This window comes from Leptonychotes weddellii, chromosome 5 (genome assembly GCF_054177405.1).
Source record: "Leptonychotes weddellii isolate Sample4059 chromosome 5, ASM5417740v2, whole genome shotgun sequence".
Taxonomy (NCBI): domain Eukaryota; kingdom Metazoa; phylum Chordata; class Mammalia; order Carnivora; family Phocidae; genus Leptonychotes; species Leptonychotes weddellii.
The window spans coordinates 159,546,142-159,562,086 of NC_138373.1; the positions used below are offsets into that span (position 1 = coordinate 159,546,142).

Sequence of the window (15,945 nt, forward strand, 5' to 3'; positions counted from 1 at the left end):
GGGGGGCGGAGCCACGCCGCAAGTCGCCGCAGGTAAACAGCCCCCTCCCCGCGGTGGGAGCGGGGCCCCGGCCCCAGCCAGGGACAGCAGCCGCCGCCCCCGCCGGAGGGACGCGCCAGGCCCGGCCGGGGCTGCAGCCGAGGCGGGGGCGGCGGGGCGCTGGCGGTCCGACCCCTGCCCGCGGGGGCGGCGGCAGAGCGTCCCCCACCCCCGCGCCGGCCCGGCGCCCCCCGCAGCCCCGCTACCCTCCCCTGCCGCCCAGCGCCCCCCATCCGTCCCGGCGTCCCCGCCTGCCCTCTCCGGCGCCCCCCGCCCCGCGGCCCCGCCCCGGGGCCCCCCGCCCCGCGGCCCCGCCCGCTCCCGCGCCCCCGGGCCGCGCCCCCGCCCCCCATGCACCATCTCCTGGAGCAGTCCGCGGACATGGCGACGGCGTTGCTGGCCGGAGAGAAGCTGCGCGAGCTGATCCTGCCCGGCGCGCAGGACGACAAGGCGGGCGCGCTAGCGGCGCTGCTCCTGCAGCTTAAGCTCGAGCTGCCCTTCGACCGCGTGGTCACCATCGGCACCGTGCTCGTCCCCATCCTGCTGGTCACCCTGGTCTTCACCAAGAACTTCGCAGGTGAGGCCGGGGGCGCGTCCGCAGGTGTCGGGCGCCGGGCGCTCCCCGAGTCCCCCCGCCGGCATCCCGCCGCGGGCCACCCACTGGGGCCTGGCGGTATTGGCGGCGCCCCGGGGGTCTCCCAGCAGATCCCCAGCCGCCACCCCCTCCCCCCCGCATCGCTGCCTGTGTCGCCAGTCGCCTGGGGCTGCCTCCGAGACCCCTCTCCTCCGATGTATTGTTTTTACTTTCCATGCGCTCACCGGGAGCCCCAGGTGGACGCGTCCTGGACCTGGTGGGTCTCAGGCATAAATGAGACCTGGGGTCTGGCAGGAGAGACCAGGAGGGGGAGTGGGCCGGCTCTGAGGGGGGAGGAGTGGCCAGGTGGGGACCGGAGAAGGGTGTCACAGGTGATGGGAACGGTCACTGAAGCCAAAGGCTGTCAGAGCACCTGGCGCAGCGCTGCGGCCGGACTGGCAGTGAGGGTCCCTGAGACCCAGCCGGTTCTGGTCGGCTACAGGGGGAGGCCTTGCTCTGGGCACTGGGAGCCCAGAAGGTTTGCGGGCAGGACGGGTGAGGCCAGGCTGAGCATCCACAGCGGTGCTGGGCAGTGGACCCACCTGGCCAAGCAGGAGGCCCACGCAGGTGGAATAGGGCAGTGACAGGAACCACGCTGTGACATGCTGAGGCCTTAAGTTGACAGACATGGGGGCACCAGGAGGACCTCCTAACAAGTGACCCTGGGTGAGCCAGCCTGGGAGGCACTGGGGGGCAAGCGGACAGAAGAGTGGCCTCCCGTACCACCCTTCCTGCGGAGCGGGGACAGGGTCGGGCAGGGAGAGGTGGGCGGCTGGAGGCAGAGAATGGCACCCCCCACCCAGATCTGGTTGGCAAGGGGTCCAGGGAGGCCCCTCCGCAGTCCATTGGCCAGACTTGAGGGCCAGAGGTGCCCGTCCATGGCAGAGGGGGTGGGTGTTCCTGTGCACCCCTCGAGGAGGGACAGGTGACTCTGTCCCCTGAGTGACATTGGCAGACATTCTTGCACTGTGCATTGGTTTTTTCACAAAGGGCTCGATTTTTAGGGGTCCCCATGACCTGGGAACCCACCAGACCTGAGTGTGGACATGTCCAGGCCCACGTGATCCTGCTCTGAGACTGGGGACCTCTGCGGTTTCTCTCTTCAGACACCGGTGCCCAGACGCTCTCCCAGGGGCGGGGGTAGCGCACGTGCAGACGCAGGTGTGACCCACCAGTGTCGCTCAGGGCATCTAGGTGTACTGGGTTTCTAAGATGACTGTAACAAGCACAAGCTTGGTGACTCAACTGTCATAGTCTGGACACCAAAAGTCCAAAATCAGGGTGTGGGCAGGGCCTGTCGCCCAGAGGCTCCAGGGAGGGTCCCTTCTGCCTCTCCAGCTTCCCGGGCCTCCTCAGCCCGTCCCTGCATGCCTCTCCCTGGGCGTCTGCTCCAAATCCCCTCTTCTTACAAGGACGCCAGTCATTGGGTTGGGGCCACCCTACTCCAGTGTGACCTTATCTGTTTTGGTTTTTTTAAGATTTGTTTATTTGAGAGAGAGAAAGTGAGTGCGCGTGCAGCGAGGGGGGGTGGGAGAGGGAGAGCATCCCAAGCAGCCCCCCCGCTGAGTGCAGAGCCCAGACACTTCACCAACTGAGCCACCTGGGTGCCCCCAGTGCGACCTTCTCAGGACCACAGCCCAAACAAGGTCATATTCACAGGTACCAGGGGTTGGGACTTGAACATCTTTGGGGGGGACACGATTCTGCCCACTACGGACGTGCACAGTGGGGCAGGCTGAGGACTGCTATCCTCAGGTGACCCCGCCCCCCCCGGGGACAGGGCCTCCATTCTCATGCTGTCCGGTGAGTCCAGCTCACCCCAAGTGGAGCCTCAACACCGCTCCACGCCCAGCCAGGCTGGGGTCTCCCAAGTTTGTTCTTTGTCCCTGGTCCTGGTGGTGCCCTGGGACTTCTTGTGCAGGCCGGCCGCGACCCCCCCCCCCCCCGCGCTGACCTGCATTTGCACGTGGACATGCCTGTGCCCACTTGGGCCCCTGAGCATGGACAAGGCAGGTCTTCTGAGCGGTGGCAGACAGGCGCTGGACCCTGCTGCCCTGCATCCCAGGCCGTGCAGCGCGTCGTGTGGAACATGCCCGTGGAACGTGCCCACCTTCGGCACCTGGGTGTGCCCGAGGAAATCTTGTCCCAGGTCCCCGAACGCAGGGGGCTGGCCCCGTTGCTGAGAGGGGCTGCACCTGCCCTGGTCCCCTCACGGCCTGGGGGGGCTTCAGCAGCCGCTCTCGCTCACCTGAATTGGGGGTCAAGGCAGGACAGTGGCTGTGTCGGCCCGTGAAGTGGGATGTCTCCTGGTGCTTCACACAGAACGTGGACGAGCCCCGGGCCCCTCCCCAGACCCGAGGACAGTAGGGGTGCAGGGGGAACCACGTGTCCACAGGCTGAACTGCCAGGAGAGGCCCTGCTGACACGTGGGGACGGCTCAGGTGGGGCAGGGGTGCAAGAAGGAAGTGAGGTCACAAGCTCTGACCCTCAGAGGGCACTGGAGGCCCCTCCACCCAGATCCCACCCCCCCCCGCCCCCCCCGTCCCCAGTGCCATGTCTGCATCCATCCGTAGGCCCCAGCCCCGGGGCACAGGGCCCGCCTGTGTGCCAGAAGGATCCATGCCCCATCCGCAAGGAGCTTGCCTAGAGCCAGGGGCTCGACACTCACCGCCCCCCGACCCTGCCTGGGTCCTCGCTGCTTGGGGATCCCCTGGAGCAGGGGGACACCCGACTCTCTACGCCCTGGTTTGCTTGTCAAGGACACGATGCTGGCCACACGTGCTGGCCACGTCCAGGGTTGGGGTGAGGAGCTGACGAGGCCGCACTGGCTTCCTAGCCTAGAATCCCCCCAGTCTGGAGGGCCGCAGACAGCAGGAAGACCCCCGTGGCTCCTGGCCAGGCTTGCTGTGAGCAGAACCCCCACTGCGCCGTGGACAGAGGGGGCCGGCCTTGCGGGGTCGCCGGGTTCCACAGATGTCCTTGGGCCACCGCACAGGGGAACTTCCAGCTGCATTTTCTTAAATAGCTGGGCCCCACATCACCTGGGGGCCTCTCTAGCCTGGAGGGGTGCAGGTAACCCCCGAGTGCGTGCCCTTTTCGCAAAGGAGAGAGGGCAAATGCCCAGGAGGACTGCTGAGCGTGGGCTTCAGGGCCTGTGCTGAGTCCGAGGAGGGCCAGGGGAGCTGGCGAGGCTGACTGCTCTCTGGGGAGGGGAGGCTGCACGTCTCAGCGGCCAAGTCTCCCCGACCCTCGTCTGTGGCCTCTGAGGGCCTCGCCCTCCCTCGTGTATGGGGTCCCACCCCCTCGGCCCCCAGCACCGTGGGAGAACGTGTGTTCACACCACTGGGGGAGGCACAGGGGGGCAGGAAAGGGTCTCAGCAGAGGAGGCAGCCAGCCGGCAAGTGGCCAGCCACCACCTGTGTTAGCTTCCGGCTGAGGCTCTAATGAGTGACCACAGACTTAGTGGCTTAAATAACACAAGTTTATGATCTTAGAGCTCTGCAGCTCAGAAATCTGAAATGAGTTTTATGGGGCTAACGTCTAGGGGTCAGCAGGGCCTCACTCCTTCTGGAGGCTCTGGGAGAATGTTGTTTGCCTTTTCCAGTTTCTAAAGACCCCACACTCCTTGGCTTGTGGTCTGTCCTCCACCTTCAAGCCTGGCACAGTGGCATCTTCTCTGCTTTCATCCTCACATCCTTGACTCCGACCCTCCCACCTCCCTCTTATAAGGACCCCTACCCGATAATCCAGGGTCATCCTTCCCACCCCCACCCCCACCCCGAGCCCTAACCTAATCACCCTTGCAGAGTCTGTGTAAAGTTCTGGGTATTAGTACGTGACACCTTTGGGAAGGGTCTGCGCCTCCCCGGGGAGGAGGTGGGGGCCATGAGCCAGGTCTGGGGGTAGGATCCCACCAGCCAGAGGAGCAATCTGGGCAGCGCTGTAGGGGGGCCGCTAACCCCTGTCCTGTGTGGTGAGAGGTCTCAAGCTGGCCTGGCAGCAGGGTGGCCAGTCCCTCGGGGCCGTGAACATGGGGGCCTGGTGCCGCACAAGGACAGCCCCATGCCTGCCAGGTGTTGCCCTTTGGAGAAGTGTTCAAATGTAACACCCCAGCAGGTGGACCCCAGCGTGGCTCCAGATGCGTCCTTTTGCTGTTGGTTTGTGCCCGTCGTCATCTGGGAGGGAAAATAAAGTTCAGTGACAGCCTTTTTTCTGCAATTCAGGAGGTCTCCACCGTTCCTAGCGGCAGACACTGCCGTCCTGGTGAGTGCTCCTGCCAGAGTCCAGGTCACTGCCCGTGCCCACCCAGCGTCCAGGACTCCCAGCCTGCCCTGCTCCAGGACAGTGGGTCTGGGAGAGACACCCCATACCCCTCAAGGGCAGGCAGGGCCCACTTTTGTGCCACCAGAACTGCCTCTGGCCAGGTAGGACGGTCCGGGCCATCCACCCTCCTAGAGATGGAGCTCCTGGCAGTGCAGCCCAGGGCCAGCAGCTGTGCTGACTGGCCTGTCCTGCTTCCCTGTGGGATTGGGTTTCCCCCACGTGCACACAGACCCTGCGCATACAGAGAGGAACCCCGGTTTGAAGTGCAGGGCAGTCCCTGGGGGGCTGTACCCCCCACCCTGTGCCACAGGCAGCAGCTGTATGTGGGGGTCTCCAGGGTGAGCCCCCCCAGCCACCACGGCGGGTCGTGGGTGACCGGGGCGTTTCTGCTGGGGAACAGCAGTCCCTGGCGTGCCTGGCGCGCCCCCCACCCCCGCGCCCCAGCCCGAGTCTCCTCTCTGCCCTCAGAGGAGCCCATTTACTGCTACACGCCGCACAACTTCACTCGCGACCAGGCGCTGTACGCTCGCGGCTACTGCTGGACGGAGCTGCGGGACGCGCTGCCCGGCGTGGACGCCAGCCTGTGGCCGTCGCTGTTTGAGCACAAGCTGCTGCCCTACTCGCTGCTGGCCTTTGCCGCCATCATGTACGTGCCCGCGCTGGGCTGGGAGTTCCTGGCCTCCACCCGCCTCACCTCTGAGCTCAACTTCCTGCTGCAGGAGATCGACAACTGCTACCACCGTGCGGCCGAAGGCCGCGCCCCCAAGATCGAAAAGCAGATCCAGTCCAAGGGGCCCGGCATCACGGAGCGCGAGCGGCGCGAGATCATCGAGAACGCCGAGAAGGAGAAGAGCCCCGAGCAGAACCTGTTCGAGAAGTACCTGGAGCGCCGCGGCCGCAGCAACTTCCTGGCCAAGCTGTACCTGGCGCGGCACCTGCTCATCCTGCTGCTCAGCGTGGCGCCCATCTCCTACCTGTGCACCTACTACGCCACCCAGAAGCAGAACGAGTTCACGTGCGCGCTGGGCGCGTCCCCGGACGGGCCGGCTGGCGGGGGCCCGGCCGTGCGCGTCAGCTGCAAGCTCCCGTCCGTGCAGCTGCAGCGCATCGTGGCGGGCGTGGACATCGTGCTGCTGTGCGCCATGAACCTCATCATCCTCGTCAACCTCATCCACCTGTTCATCTTCCGCAAGAGCAACTTCATCTTCGACAAGCTGCACAAGGTAGGCATCAAGACGCGCCGGCAGTGGCGCCGCTCCCAGTTCTGCGACATCAACATCCTGGCCATGTTCTGCAACGAGAACCGCGACCACATCAAGTCGCTCAACCGGCTGGACTTCATCACCAACGAGAGCGACCTCATGTACGACAACGTGGTGCGGCAGCTGCTGGCCGCGCTGGCGCAGTCCAACCACGACGCCACGCCCACCGTGCGCGACGCGGGCGTGCAGACCGTGGACCCCAGCGCCAACCCGGCCGAGCCCGACGGCGCCGCCGAGCCGCCGGTCGTCAAGCGGCCGCGCAAGAAGATGAAGTGGATCCCCACCAGCAACCCGCTGCCGCAGCCCTTCAAGGAGCCGCTGGCCATCATGCGCGTGGAGAACAGCAAGGCCGAGAAGCCCAAGCCCGTACGCCGCAAGACGGCCACGGACACGCTGATCGCGCCGCTGCTGGACGCGGGCGCGCGCGCCGCGCACCACTACAAGGGCGGCGGGGGCGACGCGGGGCCCGCTCCCGACAAGAAGCATGCGCGCCACTTTTCCCTGGACGTGCACCCCTACATCCTGGGCACCAAGAAGGCCAAGCCCGAGGCCGTGCCCGCCACCGCCCTGCCCGCCTCCCGGAGCCAGGAAGGGGGTTTCCTGTCCCAGGCGGAGGAGTGTGCGCTGGGCTTGGCCTCGGCACCCACCAAAGGTAGGCGGCTGGGGACACCCGGCCCCAGGGAAGGACGCCCCCCCCCCCCGCCCCGCCTCGCCCCACGGACGGTCCTCTGCAGGCCGGGCATCTGGGAACCATGTGCGGGGGTGAAGCCGCTAGGTGGAAGAAGGGGGTGGGCAGCCAGGGGGCCGACCTTAGGGCAGAACGCAGGCAGGCCGTGGGGGCCCTCCCCGGCACGCAGGAGGAATGCTAGCAGGAGAGCCCAGGGGGATATTGACAGTAGGTTGTTCAGGCTCTAGAGAAGGTTCTGGAAATGGGCCCTGCTGCTCCTGAGGCGGCGCGAGATTCCGCCCAAGCATGCCGGAGTGTGCAGAGAGGGTCTCGGGCGGCCCCACATGGCTAAGGAGGCAGGAGGAGGGAGAATCAAGCCCCGTTGGGGGCCTCGGGGGCCTCCGCCGGAGCAGGGCCCTCGGTGACCAGTCTCTGCCCGGCGGGGTCTGAGAGGGGCAGCAGCGGTGGAGGGGCGGGCGGTCTGCAGGCTGTGACCCGCCCGTGCTCTCGGCTGTTTGCAGATGCGCCGCTCCCTGACAAGGAGATCCTGTACCCAGCAGAGCCAGCCCGGGCCACGCTTCCCTCCGGGGGCCCGTTTCACGTCTGCTCGCCCCCAGCAGCCCCCGCCACAGCCCCTCTGTCGCCGGCCACTCTGGGCAAAGCTGACCCGCTCGCCATCCTGAGCCGCAATGCCACGCACCCGCTGCTGCACATCAGCACGCTGTATGAAGCCCGGGAAGAGGAGGACGGGGGTCCCCGGGCCCCCCCAGAGGTGGGCAGCCTCATCGCCATCCCACCCCCCCAGCAGATCCTCATCGCCACCTTCGACGAGCCGAGGACAGTAGTGAGTACTGTGGAGTTCTGAGGAACAGGGCTGCCCGGGCCATTACACAGCCCTCCGCATGACCAAGGAGTGCCGCGGACTCCAGCCCCACGGGGATGTGGTCTCTGCTTCACCCAGCACTGCCCGCACCTCCCGGCCTCCTGTCCGCATGCCACGGGGCTGAGCACCTGGCCCGCCCGCCCCCCAGGACAGCATCGTTGGGGTGCTGGCTGGGCCAAGGGCCGGCCTTGACCCCAGCGGAGCCCCCAGCGGAGCCCCCAGCCAGGAAGGCCTGCAGCCGCCCCCACCCCCACCCCCCCATCCCTGCATCAGGCACTCGGCCGTGAGGTGAAGAGTCTATTTTTTTAGTCGATTTTGCCTTGGGTCCAGGCTGAGGCAGGACAACTTTGGTCCTGAGCCTGGAAGGAAGCCGGGGGTGATCATACCGCCAGGCCCGGCTATGCCCAAGGGGCCGTGCTCAGGGCTCCCTCCTGCAGTGGGAGGTGCCGGGGTCCACCCTCCATCAGATCAACATGCACTTTCTCCTTGTATCCCGACATACCTGTACTTTATTTTACTAGGATTACTGTAACTACTGAGTGTGCGTTATCAGGAGACAGGACGGCGTGTGCGTGGGCGCGTGAGGGAGAGGACGAGGGCACGGCGTGCAAGTGGATGTGTGCGTGAGCGGGCGCGAGCGGGCGAGCAGTGAGCAGAGCGGTGTGGGCACCAGCGTGGACGCACGGGCTGTGAGTGGGCACGGAGCTGAGTTGGTGTGGACGCCGGCGTGCAAGGGAAGGAGTCCGACGCAATAACCACGTCCCCCCACCCGAGGACCCACGCTGCTTCCCGTGGGCACCCAGGGCCGGCGCTCGGAGGCTCTGTCCCTATTACCTCAGCCACGGCGACACGTGACAGCATTAAGGTAGCACCGAGCAGATCAATAAATATTATTCTGATACCGCCTGAGTCCCGTGTGGTCCGCCCTGCAGGAGGCCTGTGCTCTGACTGGGCTTGCCGCCCTCCACCCACCGTCATCATGCGGGGACACTGCCCTCCAGGCCACCCTGGGGGCCCGGCTGCACCCACCGTGGGGCAGGAGCACGTGGTGGTCCCTTGCCGTTGACCTTCCGTGACCTCTGACCGACAGGCATGCTCTCCAGGCCTGGGGGCTAGTTCAGGTGAGCCCTGCCCTCCCTGGGCTCACAGGCTCAGCAGAGGCAAAGGCAGGAGCCCCCAGGAGGCTGTCCCCTCCATCAGATGCTTGGGGACAGGGGCCTGTTGGGTACACTTAGGGGAACAGGGAGAGCCACGAAATCTTCCCGGAAGAGGTCCCCTTGATACGGCCTGGGGGTGCCCCTCATGTTCCAGGGACCCAGGGCAGGGGGCCTTCCTCACTGGGCCCACGACTCAGGTGGGATGAGTCTAGTCTTACGGGTACACCATGGAGCCACATGCCCTTCGGTCCATGGTTGGGGACCCCGAGAATCTGAACAGAGGCTCCTCGGAGCCAGGTAGCTGAGGCAGCCAGGCCAGAAACCTGTGGGCCCTAGGGTGGCGGGGGGGGGGGGGGGGCATGGCTGAGACCGGCGTGAGCCCACTTGCTGTGCTGCCCAGAGACCTGCCCCGCCCGGCACCTGGAATCCCCGGGGCAGCCTTGAGCTGGGCAGGCTGACCTTCCCTGGAACTGGCGCATCATACAGGGACACAGACAAGGGACCGCATCCCTCCATGGATTTTTTTTTTTTTTTATAGATTTTATTTATTTATTTGACGGAGAGAGAGATAGCGAGAGCAGGAACACAAGCAGGGGGAGTGGGAGAGGGAGAAGCAGGCTTCCCGCAGAGCAGGGAGCCCGACGCGGGGCTCGATCCCAGGACCCCGGGATCATGACCTGAGCCGAAGGCAGACGTTTAACGACTGAGCCACCCAGGCGCCCCTTCCATGGATTTTAAAATGTGGTTTTATTATCACTCAGGTGTGCTGAGGCCTGCGACCAGGAGACAGCCGCCATCGGGAAGATAGCTTATCACTCACAGCCCCAGGAGGAGGCGGCGCGCCGTGCCCAGGCTGGGGGCCGCTGGGGGAAGCACCAGCAGGCAGAGCGGGAGGGGGACGAGGGCAGGAGCCATTCCTGTGGTTTCCGCAGGAAGGAACGGACAAGGCAGGTGAACAGGCTTAGGACTGGCCTGCGTGAATACCGACCACGGGTTCCCAGGCTCCCCTGGTTGTCGGGCACCTGCCCTGGGTGGTGGGAGCAGGTGAGGGAGGCGCCAAGGGTGGGAGCCCCACAGAGGGGGTGGTGGGCTGGGGCTCTGGGTCGGCTGGTTTGTACATGGGAGTTTGTTGTTTCTAGGAATTAGTCCTGGGAGGGGCCGACCTTCCAGGGTCAACTTGGCCCAATGTCAAAATATCAGAAAATAAAAAGGCATCATTAATACACCCTGTCCCCAGAGAGCACTTGGCCTCACCTGAGCCAGGACACTTCCCGCCCAGCATCCCAGGCTGTGAAGCCCACTGCCCCTTGGGTTGGCACTCACCATTTCCACGTGTCCAGGGAAGGGACCCCACATGCCCACAGGACCAGTTCTGCAGGGTGGGGACAAGCCCCTGGTCCCTCAGCAGCTCCCCCCTACCGTGGTCCCACACCATCAACCGGCTCCATGACCCTGTGAGCAGGGTAGCTGTGCCCACCTGGGCGACTCAAGTCAGCAGCTCTTGCCATGCCTCCCCAGCCATCCAAGGCCACACTCACCTGCCCACCCTGCCCATCCACGTGCACAGCTCAGCTGGGCCCTGCACGGGTCATCCCTGCCCCTGCCCCGGGGACTGCTCTCAAAGTGGAGATGGCCCCAGAGGCCTGCAGAGGCGTTCGCTACCCGGGCTGTGCAGCAGGCCGGTCTCGTGCACCCTCCCTCTGCCAGTGAACACCAGTACCGCTGGCTGAGCGATGTTCACACACACACACACACGTCTAAGTACGGTTAGCACACACCCGCCGAGGAGGCCCCCTGCGCAGCCACCTCTGTGTCTTTGGGGAGACTGCTCTGCCAGGCTATCAGCCACCTGTCCCCGGGGCCAACGCCCAGCAGGACGCTGCAGAGCAAGTCGCATCCCGCAGAGGTCCGTCCTTCGGAGCACACGCAGTGCCCTCAGCGTGAGCTGAACCCTTGCCCTGGTTTGCTGGGGAAGAGAAGAGCCCAAGTCATCGTCCCATAGAAGCCAAGCTCTCCCTGCAGGTGCCGAGGGCCGCCACCTTACCCCACTAGTGCAGGAGGGCGCCCCATCAGCTCTAGTGTTGGTCTGAAGCCCCCCACCCACCTCTCATCTCCTCACCCCTTCCTTGTAGCCAGGGCATTGCAGCGGCCGGGGGCAACTGTCCCCGCCTCAGAAAAGAAGAGGCTCCCACACAGGCGAGACCGGAACCCAGGTCTCTTCCTGCCATGCCGGCACAGCATGGGCCTAGCAGCCAGACTCGCTCCAGGCCCCACCGCACACTGCCCGGCAGTGTGTGCTCCTGAGAAGGCAGCCAAGGTGGTTGGGACGCAGAAACGACCTGAGCGGGCACAGAGGAACAGAACAGTAACTGGACGGGAGGAGCACGTACCAAGGAGGACAGAGGCCTCCCTGAGGCCAGCCGGGCCCTTCGGGGACCAAGAAGCCGTAGGAGGGAGGTGGCCGGCAAGCCTGGCCCAGAAGCGTCAGCCTGGAGTCTCCTGTATACAGAGCTCAGCGGGCAAACAGCCCAGCCTGGTACCAAGGGTGGCCAGGGGATTATCTCCCACATCAGCTGGACCCCAGGACCACCCCACCGAAGAACACAGGAACCTGTGACCCCTACAAGTCACCAATGCCAGGGCCTCTCTTCCTGGAACCTGAGGGGCGGCCCAGTGCCCAGGTCCGAGTGCTGGTGTATTGGCCCAGGAGGTCCAGGCCCAGTGGGGGCTGGACTGGACTGTGCCCTCACTCCCAAGTAGCTCCAGACTGAGGGCCAGGCAGCCTGCTCCGGCTACTGAGGCCCCCAGCCAGCCAGTCCTCCCACGGCCCTGGGCTGGACACAAGCTTCCGTGGAGCTGACTGGGGGTCCGCGTATGGTCAGCAGGCAAGCCGTCCCCACATCCACCAGCTGCAGGGTGCCCAGCCCCAGAACCACCCTGCGAGGATGGAGGAGGGCCCAGGCTAGGGCAGCAGCCCCCAGGCCCCCTCCCGGGCCCAGGCAGTGGGGGTGGGCGGCCGGGGGCGCTCCACGTGGGGAGAAGAGGGGGGTGGCCTCGGGACACCCTACTGGGAGTCCGCCTCCCACGCCCCACCGCCCACTTGACCAAATAGGGACGACGAGGGGCCAGAGACATGGCGGTGGGGGCCCCTCCGCGGCAGTGGGTCGGTGGCTCCAGGCTCACCGGGGTCCGCCCGTCCTGAGACCGCCCATCAAACACCCCTCCGGGGCTTGGGGTCCAGGTCTCAGCCTGGTAGGCAGCAGGACCCCTGGGGCCTGCCCTCCCAGGGGACTCCACCCACCAAGTCGAGGGATGGCCCGGTCGCCGGCGCGCGGGAGTCTAGGCACCCCCAACCCAGGTCGAGCCACGTGGGCTTGCTCCACAACCGAGTTTTTTGCTCCTCCCATCCCACTATGGGCTGCCCCTTGGGCGAATGACACAAAGTCTCTCCGTGGACATCGTGGGAACATCATCCCTTTTACAGACTGGGAGCTGCGGCCAGAGAATTTAAGAGTGCTCTGCAAGGCCGCCGGGCTCCCCCACAGGCCCGGGGACTCGAACTCACGCGTCCAGAATCTCCTCTTTCCTCCTAGAACCAGAGGCGCCGGTGTCGGAGCGGGGCGGGGTGGGGCGGGGCTTTTTCTGCGCGGCCCCCTGGGAAGTGTAGTCCTCGGGCGCTCGCGCACGGCCCCTGGGAAGTGTAGTCCGCGGGCGCTCGCGCGCGGATCCCTGGGAAGTGTAGTCCGGAGGCGCGGACGGAGCGCGCCGACGGAGCGGACGGGCGGCGCGTGGAACTGCGCTTCCCGGCATGCCGCGCGCCGCCCGCCCCCGGCCCCGGCCCGTCCGGCCGCTCCGCCCCCGGTCCCGGCCCCGGTCCGCCCCGTCCGGTGGGGCGACTAGCCGCATGGAGGCCGGTTGAGGAGCGCCGCCCCGCCTCGGTACGCTGCGCGGCGCGGGCCCCCGCTGACAGGCAGGGGTCGGGGTCGGGTCGGGGTCGGGGGCCACCTCGCTCTGGACCGGGCCCAGTCAGCCCCTAGCGTGGGGTCTGAGGCTGGAAGGGTCAGCCCAGGCCTGTAAGGAGGGCGCGCGGGGCCGGGTCGGCGGCCAGGGCTCGAGGGGAAGGGGGCGGGGGAGAGGGCTTGAGGGCTCGGGTGGGGCGGGCCGGGGGCCGCGGGCCTCTCCCGGCGGAGACCCGGGCCCTTCCCGAGTGCTGGTGGCCTCTGCCCTTCAAGCCGAGCGAGTAGGGCTGCCATATGGCAGAGTGGAGCGGAGGTCTCCCCCGGTGTGCGCGCAGCCGAACTTCAGAGGCCTGCAACAGTCTCCACTTTGTTTCCATGAAGCAGCCGTATGGAGGTGTAACTTCTGTGCCACAAAGTACCGCGTATGAGAGTCTGTAACAACCCTCCCCGGAGAGGCAAGGCCGCCTTGGCATCGGTCTCAAAAACAACTAGGAACTCCGCTCACAAGTCCTTGCCACCTTTGGGGATCAGGACAGCTTCGTTAGGAGAATGGGTGGTTTCCAGGTGGAATCCCACTGGCTTTTGGGGTGCCCTGGAGAGGGAGATGTGCGGCCGCCAGGCTCACTGCACTCCTGGGCAGGCTCAGCTCTCTCTGGGTCTCTTGCCGCCCCTTTGGCTCCTCCTGCTCACCCCCTTGCAGCATGACTGGAAGGGACCCTTGACCCTGGGACCACTGGTCAGTCTTGCAGAATGGCCATGATGCTATGGTGTCTGAGCCTGCCAGGAGAGAGCCTGGTAGGGTGAGGAGCCAGACCCCTACACAGCGCCCTGCAGTGCTGGTCAGTGTGGGGGCCCGGCAATGGGCCCCGTGTCCGGGCTCCAGGAGGGTCAGTCAGGTGAGCTGGAAAAGGAGCCATTCAGGCCTCCAGCCCAGATACAACTGGGCGTATGTCCTCTATCCCAATCCCAAACCCAAACTTTGCCACGCCTCCATAAAGCAGGTGCTGCCAGACTCAGGGGGGTCTCAAGTGGCCAAGGGTGCCCAGGCTTAAGAAGTGGGGGCATTGAGGAGGTCAGGGCTTTGGCAACATCCTGCCATCTCCCGGCTGGACAGTTATTTCTACAGCCCACCGGTCTGTCCAGATTGGGACCTCTGACTTTCTGAGCAAGCCTGGTGGGTTGGTTGGGAGATGCAGGCTTTTCTGGGAACTCCATCTGGTGCTGGTCGGGTCTTGGCCGCACTGAGAAGCCAGTCTGGGATCTGGGAGGCAGTTTGTGGCTTTCCAGTTTTTAGAGGGGCGAGGGGGGCAGAGGTGGGTGTCTCAGCCTGCTCTGCAGCCATAACGAACAGCAGAGATGGGGCTTAAATAGCAGACTGTTTTTTCACAACTCTGGAGACTGGAAGTCCGAGATCAAGGGTGGTTGCTGATGAGGGCTTTTTCTTCCTGGCTTGCCGATGGCTGTCTTCCCACTGTGTTCTCACACAGCCAGAGCTCTGGTGTCTCTTCTCATAAGGGCCCTAATACCATCATGGGGCCCCACCCTCATGACTTCACGTAGCCTTGTCCCGAAGGCCCCACCTCCAAACACCATCATCCTGGGGATTAGGGCTTCAGTATATGAATTTTGGGGGACGCAGTTCAGTGCATAGCAATGGGACCCTCCCCTGCCTGGGCTGGGCAAGCAGGAACCTGGGTCTGCCACTCCCACTGAACTGTCTGATGTCCTCTGCTTCTGTCCTGAAACGGACACCCAGCAAAACATTTTCGGATGCTAATAACGTCATCCAGTGCAGAACAGTTTAACGTGTTACTCTGATTTGTATCTCAGGGCTGTACACCCCAGGTGGGTCCCTAGTGTAAGTGGGGCTTTTCCTGTCCTTTGAGCAGGCGCTTTTCCTGGAGTACTGGGCAGGGTGGGTCCTCCTGGGGCTGTTGGGAATTCCCACCACTTTGGAGTTTGTTTTCCTGAAAGTTTGCGGTGATTCTCCTGCTGTCCTCTATGTGCAGCATTATGATTCCCAGAGCCAGATCATGGTGTGTCCCTCTACAGATAAGGAGATGGCCAAGGAAGACTCGTGTTCCATTGTCCCCTGAAACCAGACTGCTGGTTCTTTTGTGCCCCATGGGGTTTGCTCCTGCCCACACAGGAGGAAGCCCACAGAGGTCTATAGGTTATGAGCTGAAGTGAAATCTGCGTGTGGCACACGTCTTTAGCTGGGAGAGGGCCTACTGTGTGCAGACGGATGGGACGTCTGGGTGACGGCTCTAACCACCCCGATCCTAGAGGAGGAGCTAAGAGTCCCAGCAGGTTGGACGGTCCTGCCCGGGGCCATGCAGCACCAGGTGGCTGGTCTGAGATCTGGCCAAACCCAGGCCATCCCCTGCAGCACAGTTGAGCCATCTGCCCACGGGTCATCCCGGTAGACAGCCCTGCTTGGCAGTGACAGCTGGTCGGAGGGAGTGGGTAGCCTCTGCATCTGGCAGAAGGCTCTTCCCGCTTTGTGCCAGGTTCCAGAGACCCCCAGCACTGGTGGCTGGACCGCGGCCCAGTAGCAGGGCTACACACTGGGGTATGGATTTAGGAAGGGGCACATTTGTCTCCCCTCGAGGGTGTCAGCCAGGGCTCTGCTTGTCACTGCAGCATGCAGTGGTGTGAGGAACTGCTGGGACCTGTAGATCCAGAGAGTGTGTGGCAGGAAACCAGGAGGGATGTGGACGCTCCCTGGCAGCCACTAGTGGGTGCAGAGAGGTGGGGCCTGGGCTCGGAGGTCTGTGGGGGCCTTTGCTTCCCATCTGGCAGCTGAGAAAGGCTCAGGCCCCAGCCATAAATATTTGAAATTTACAACCCACTGAAATGACATTCTACAAGGTTATTGCCAGGGGACCCCACCTCTGAGTTTGAGAGAAACCAGGGTATTGGAAAGTGTGTGGAGGCGGCAGCATCAGAGAAAGAGGCTTCTCAGAATCATGGACTCAGGCTGAAGGGGTGGCCCTCAGTGGCCCTCCTGCTTGACTAGAC

At 64.8% G+C, this 15,945-nt stretch overlaps 2 protein-coding genes across 6 annotated transcripts in view; both read left to right on the plus strand.

Moving 5' to 3' along the window:
• Positions 1-372: 372 nt before the first annotated feature.
• PANX2 (pannexin 2) lies at positions 373-9,866 on the plus strand. Of its 4 annotated transcripts, XM_081822690.1 has the most exons (6): positions 373-616; positions 4,787-4,936; positions 5,465-6,910; positions 7,447-7,769; positions 8,330-8,929; positions 9,727-9,866. In XM_081822690.1, exons 1-5 carry the CDS (start codon positions 391-393, stop codon positions 8,345-8,347), a joined length of 2,163 nt encoding a protein of 720 aa, XP_081678816.1. In that variant the 5' UTR covers positions 373-390; the 3' UTR covers positions 8,348-8,929; positions 9,727-9,866. The 4 variants fall into 4 exon arrangements, with proteins under 4 accessions (XP_081678816.1, XP_081678814.1, XP_081678815.1 ...); XM_081822688.1 differs by having other exon boundaries at positions 7,447-8,929; XM_081822689.1 differs by having other exon boundaries at positions 4,790-4,936; positions 7,447-8,929.
• Positions 9,867-12,816: 2,950 nt separating this feature from the next.
• TRABD (TraB domain containing) overlaps positions 12,817-15,945 on the plus strand; it is a 9,303-nt gene continuing 6,174 nt past the window's right edge. For both annotated transcript variants that reach the window (XM_081822692.1, XM_081822693.1), the window contains exon 1: positions 12,817-12,903. The gene's annotated coding sequence lies outside the window, so the exon portion shown is untranslated. The remainder of the gene's footprint in view (positions 12,904-15,945) is intronic.

Excerpts from the sequence above, each read along its gene's own strand:
- PANX2 (XM_081822688.1), top strand. The coding sequence starts at position 391 with ATGCACCATCTCCTGGAGCAGTCCGCGGACATGGCGACGGCGTTGCTG. Across the intron at positions 4,937-5,464 it reads CGGCAGACACTGCCGTCCTG|AGGAGCCCATTTACTGCTAC; the intron begins GTGAGTGCTCCT and ends CTCTGCCCTCAG. Across the intron at positions 6,911-7,446 it reads GGCCTCGGCACCCACCAAAG|ATGCGCCGCTCCCTGACAAG; the intron begins GTAGGCGGCTGG and ends GGCTGTTTGCAG.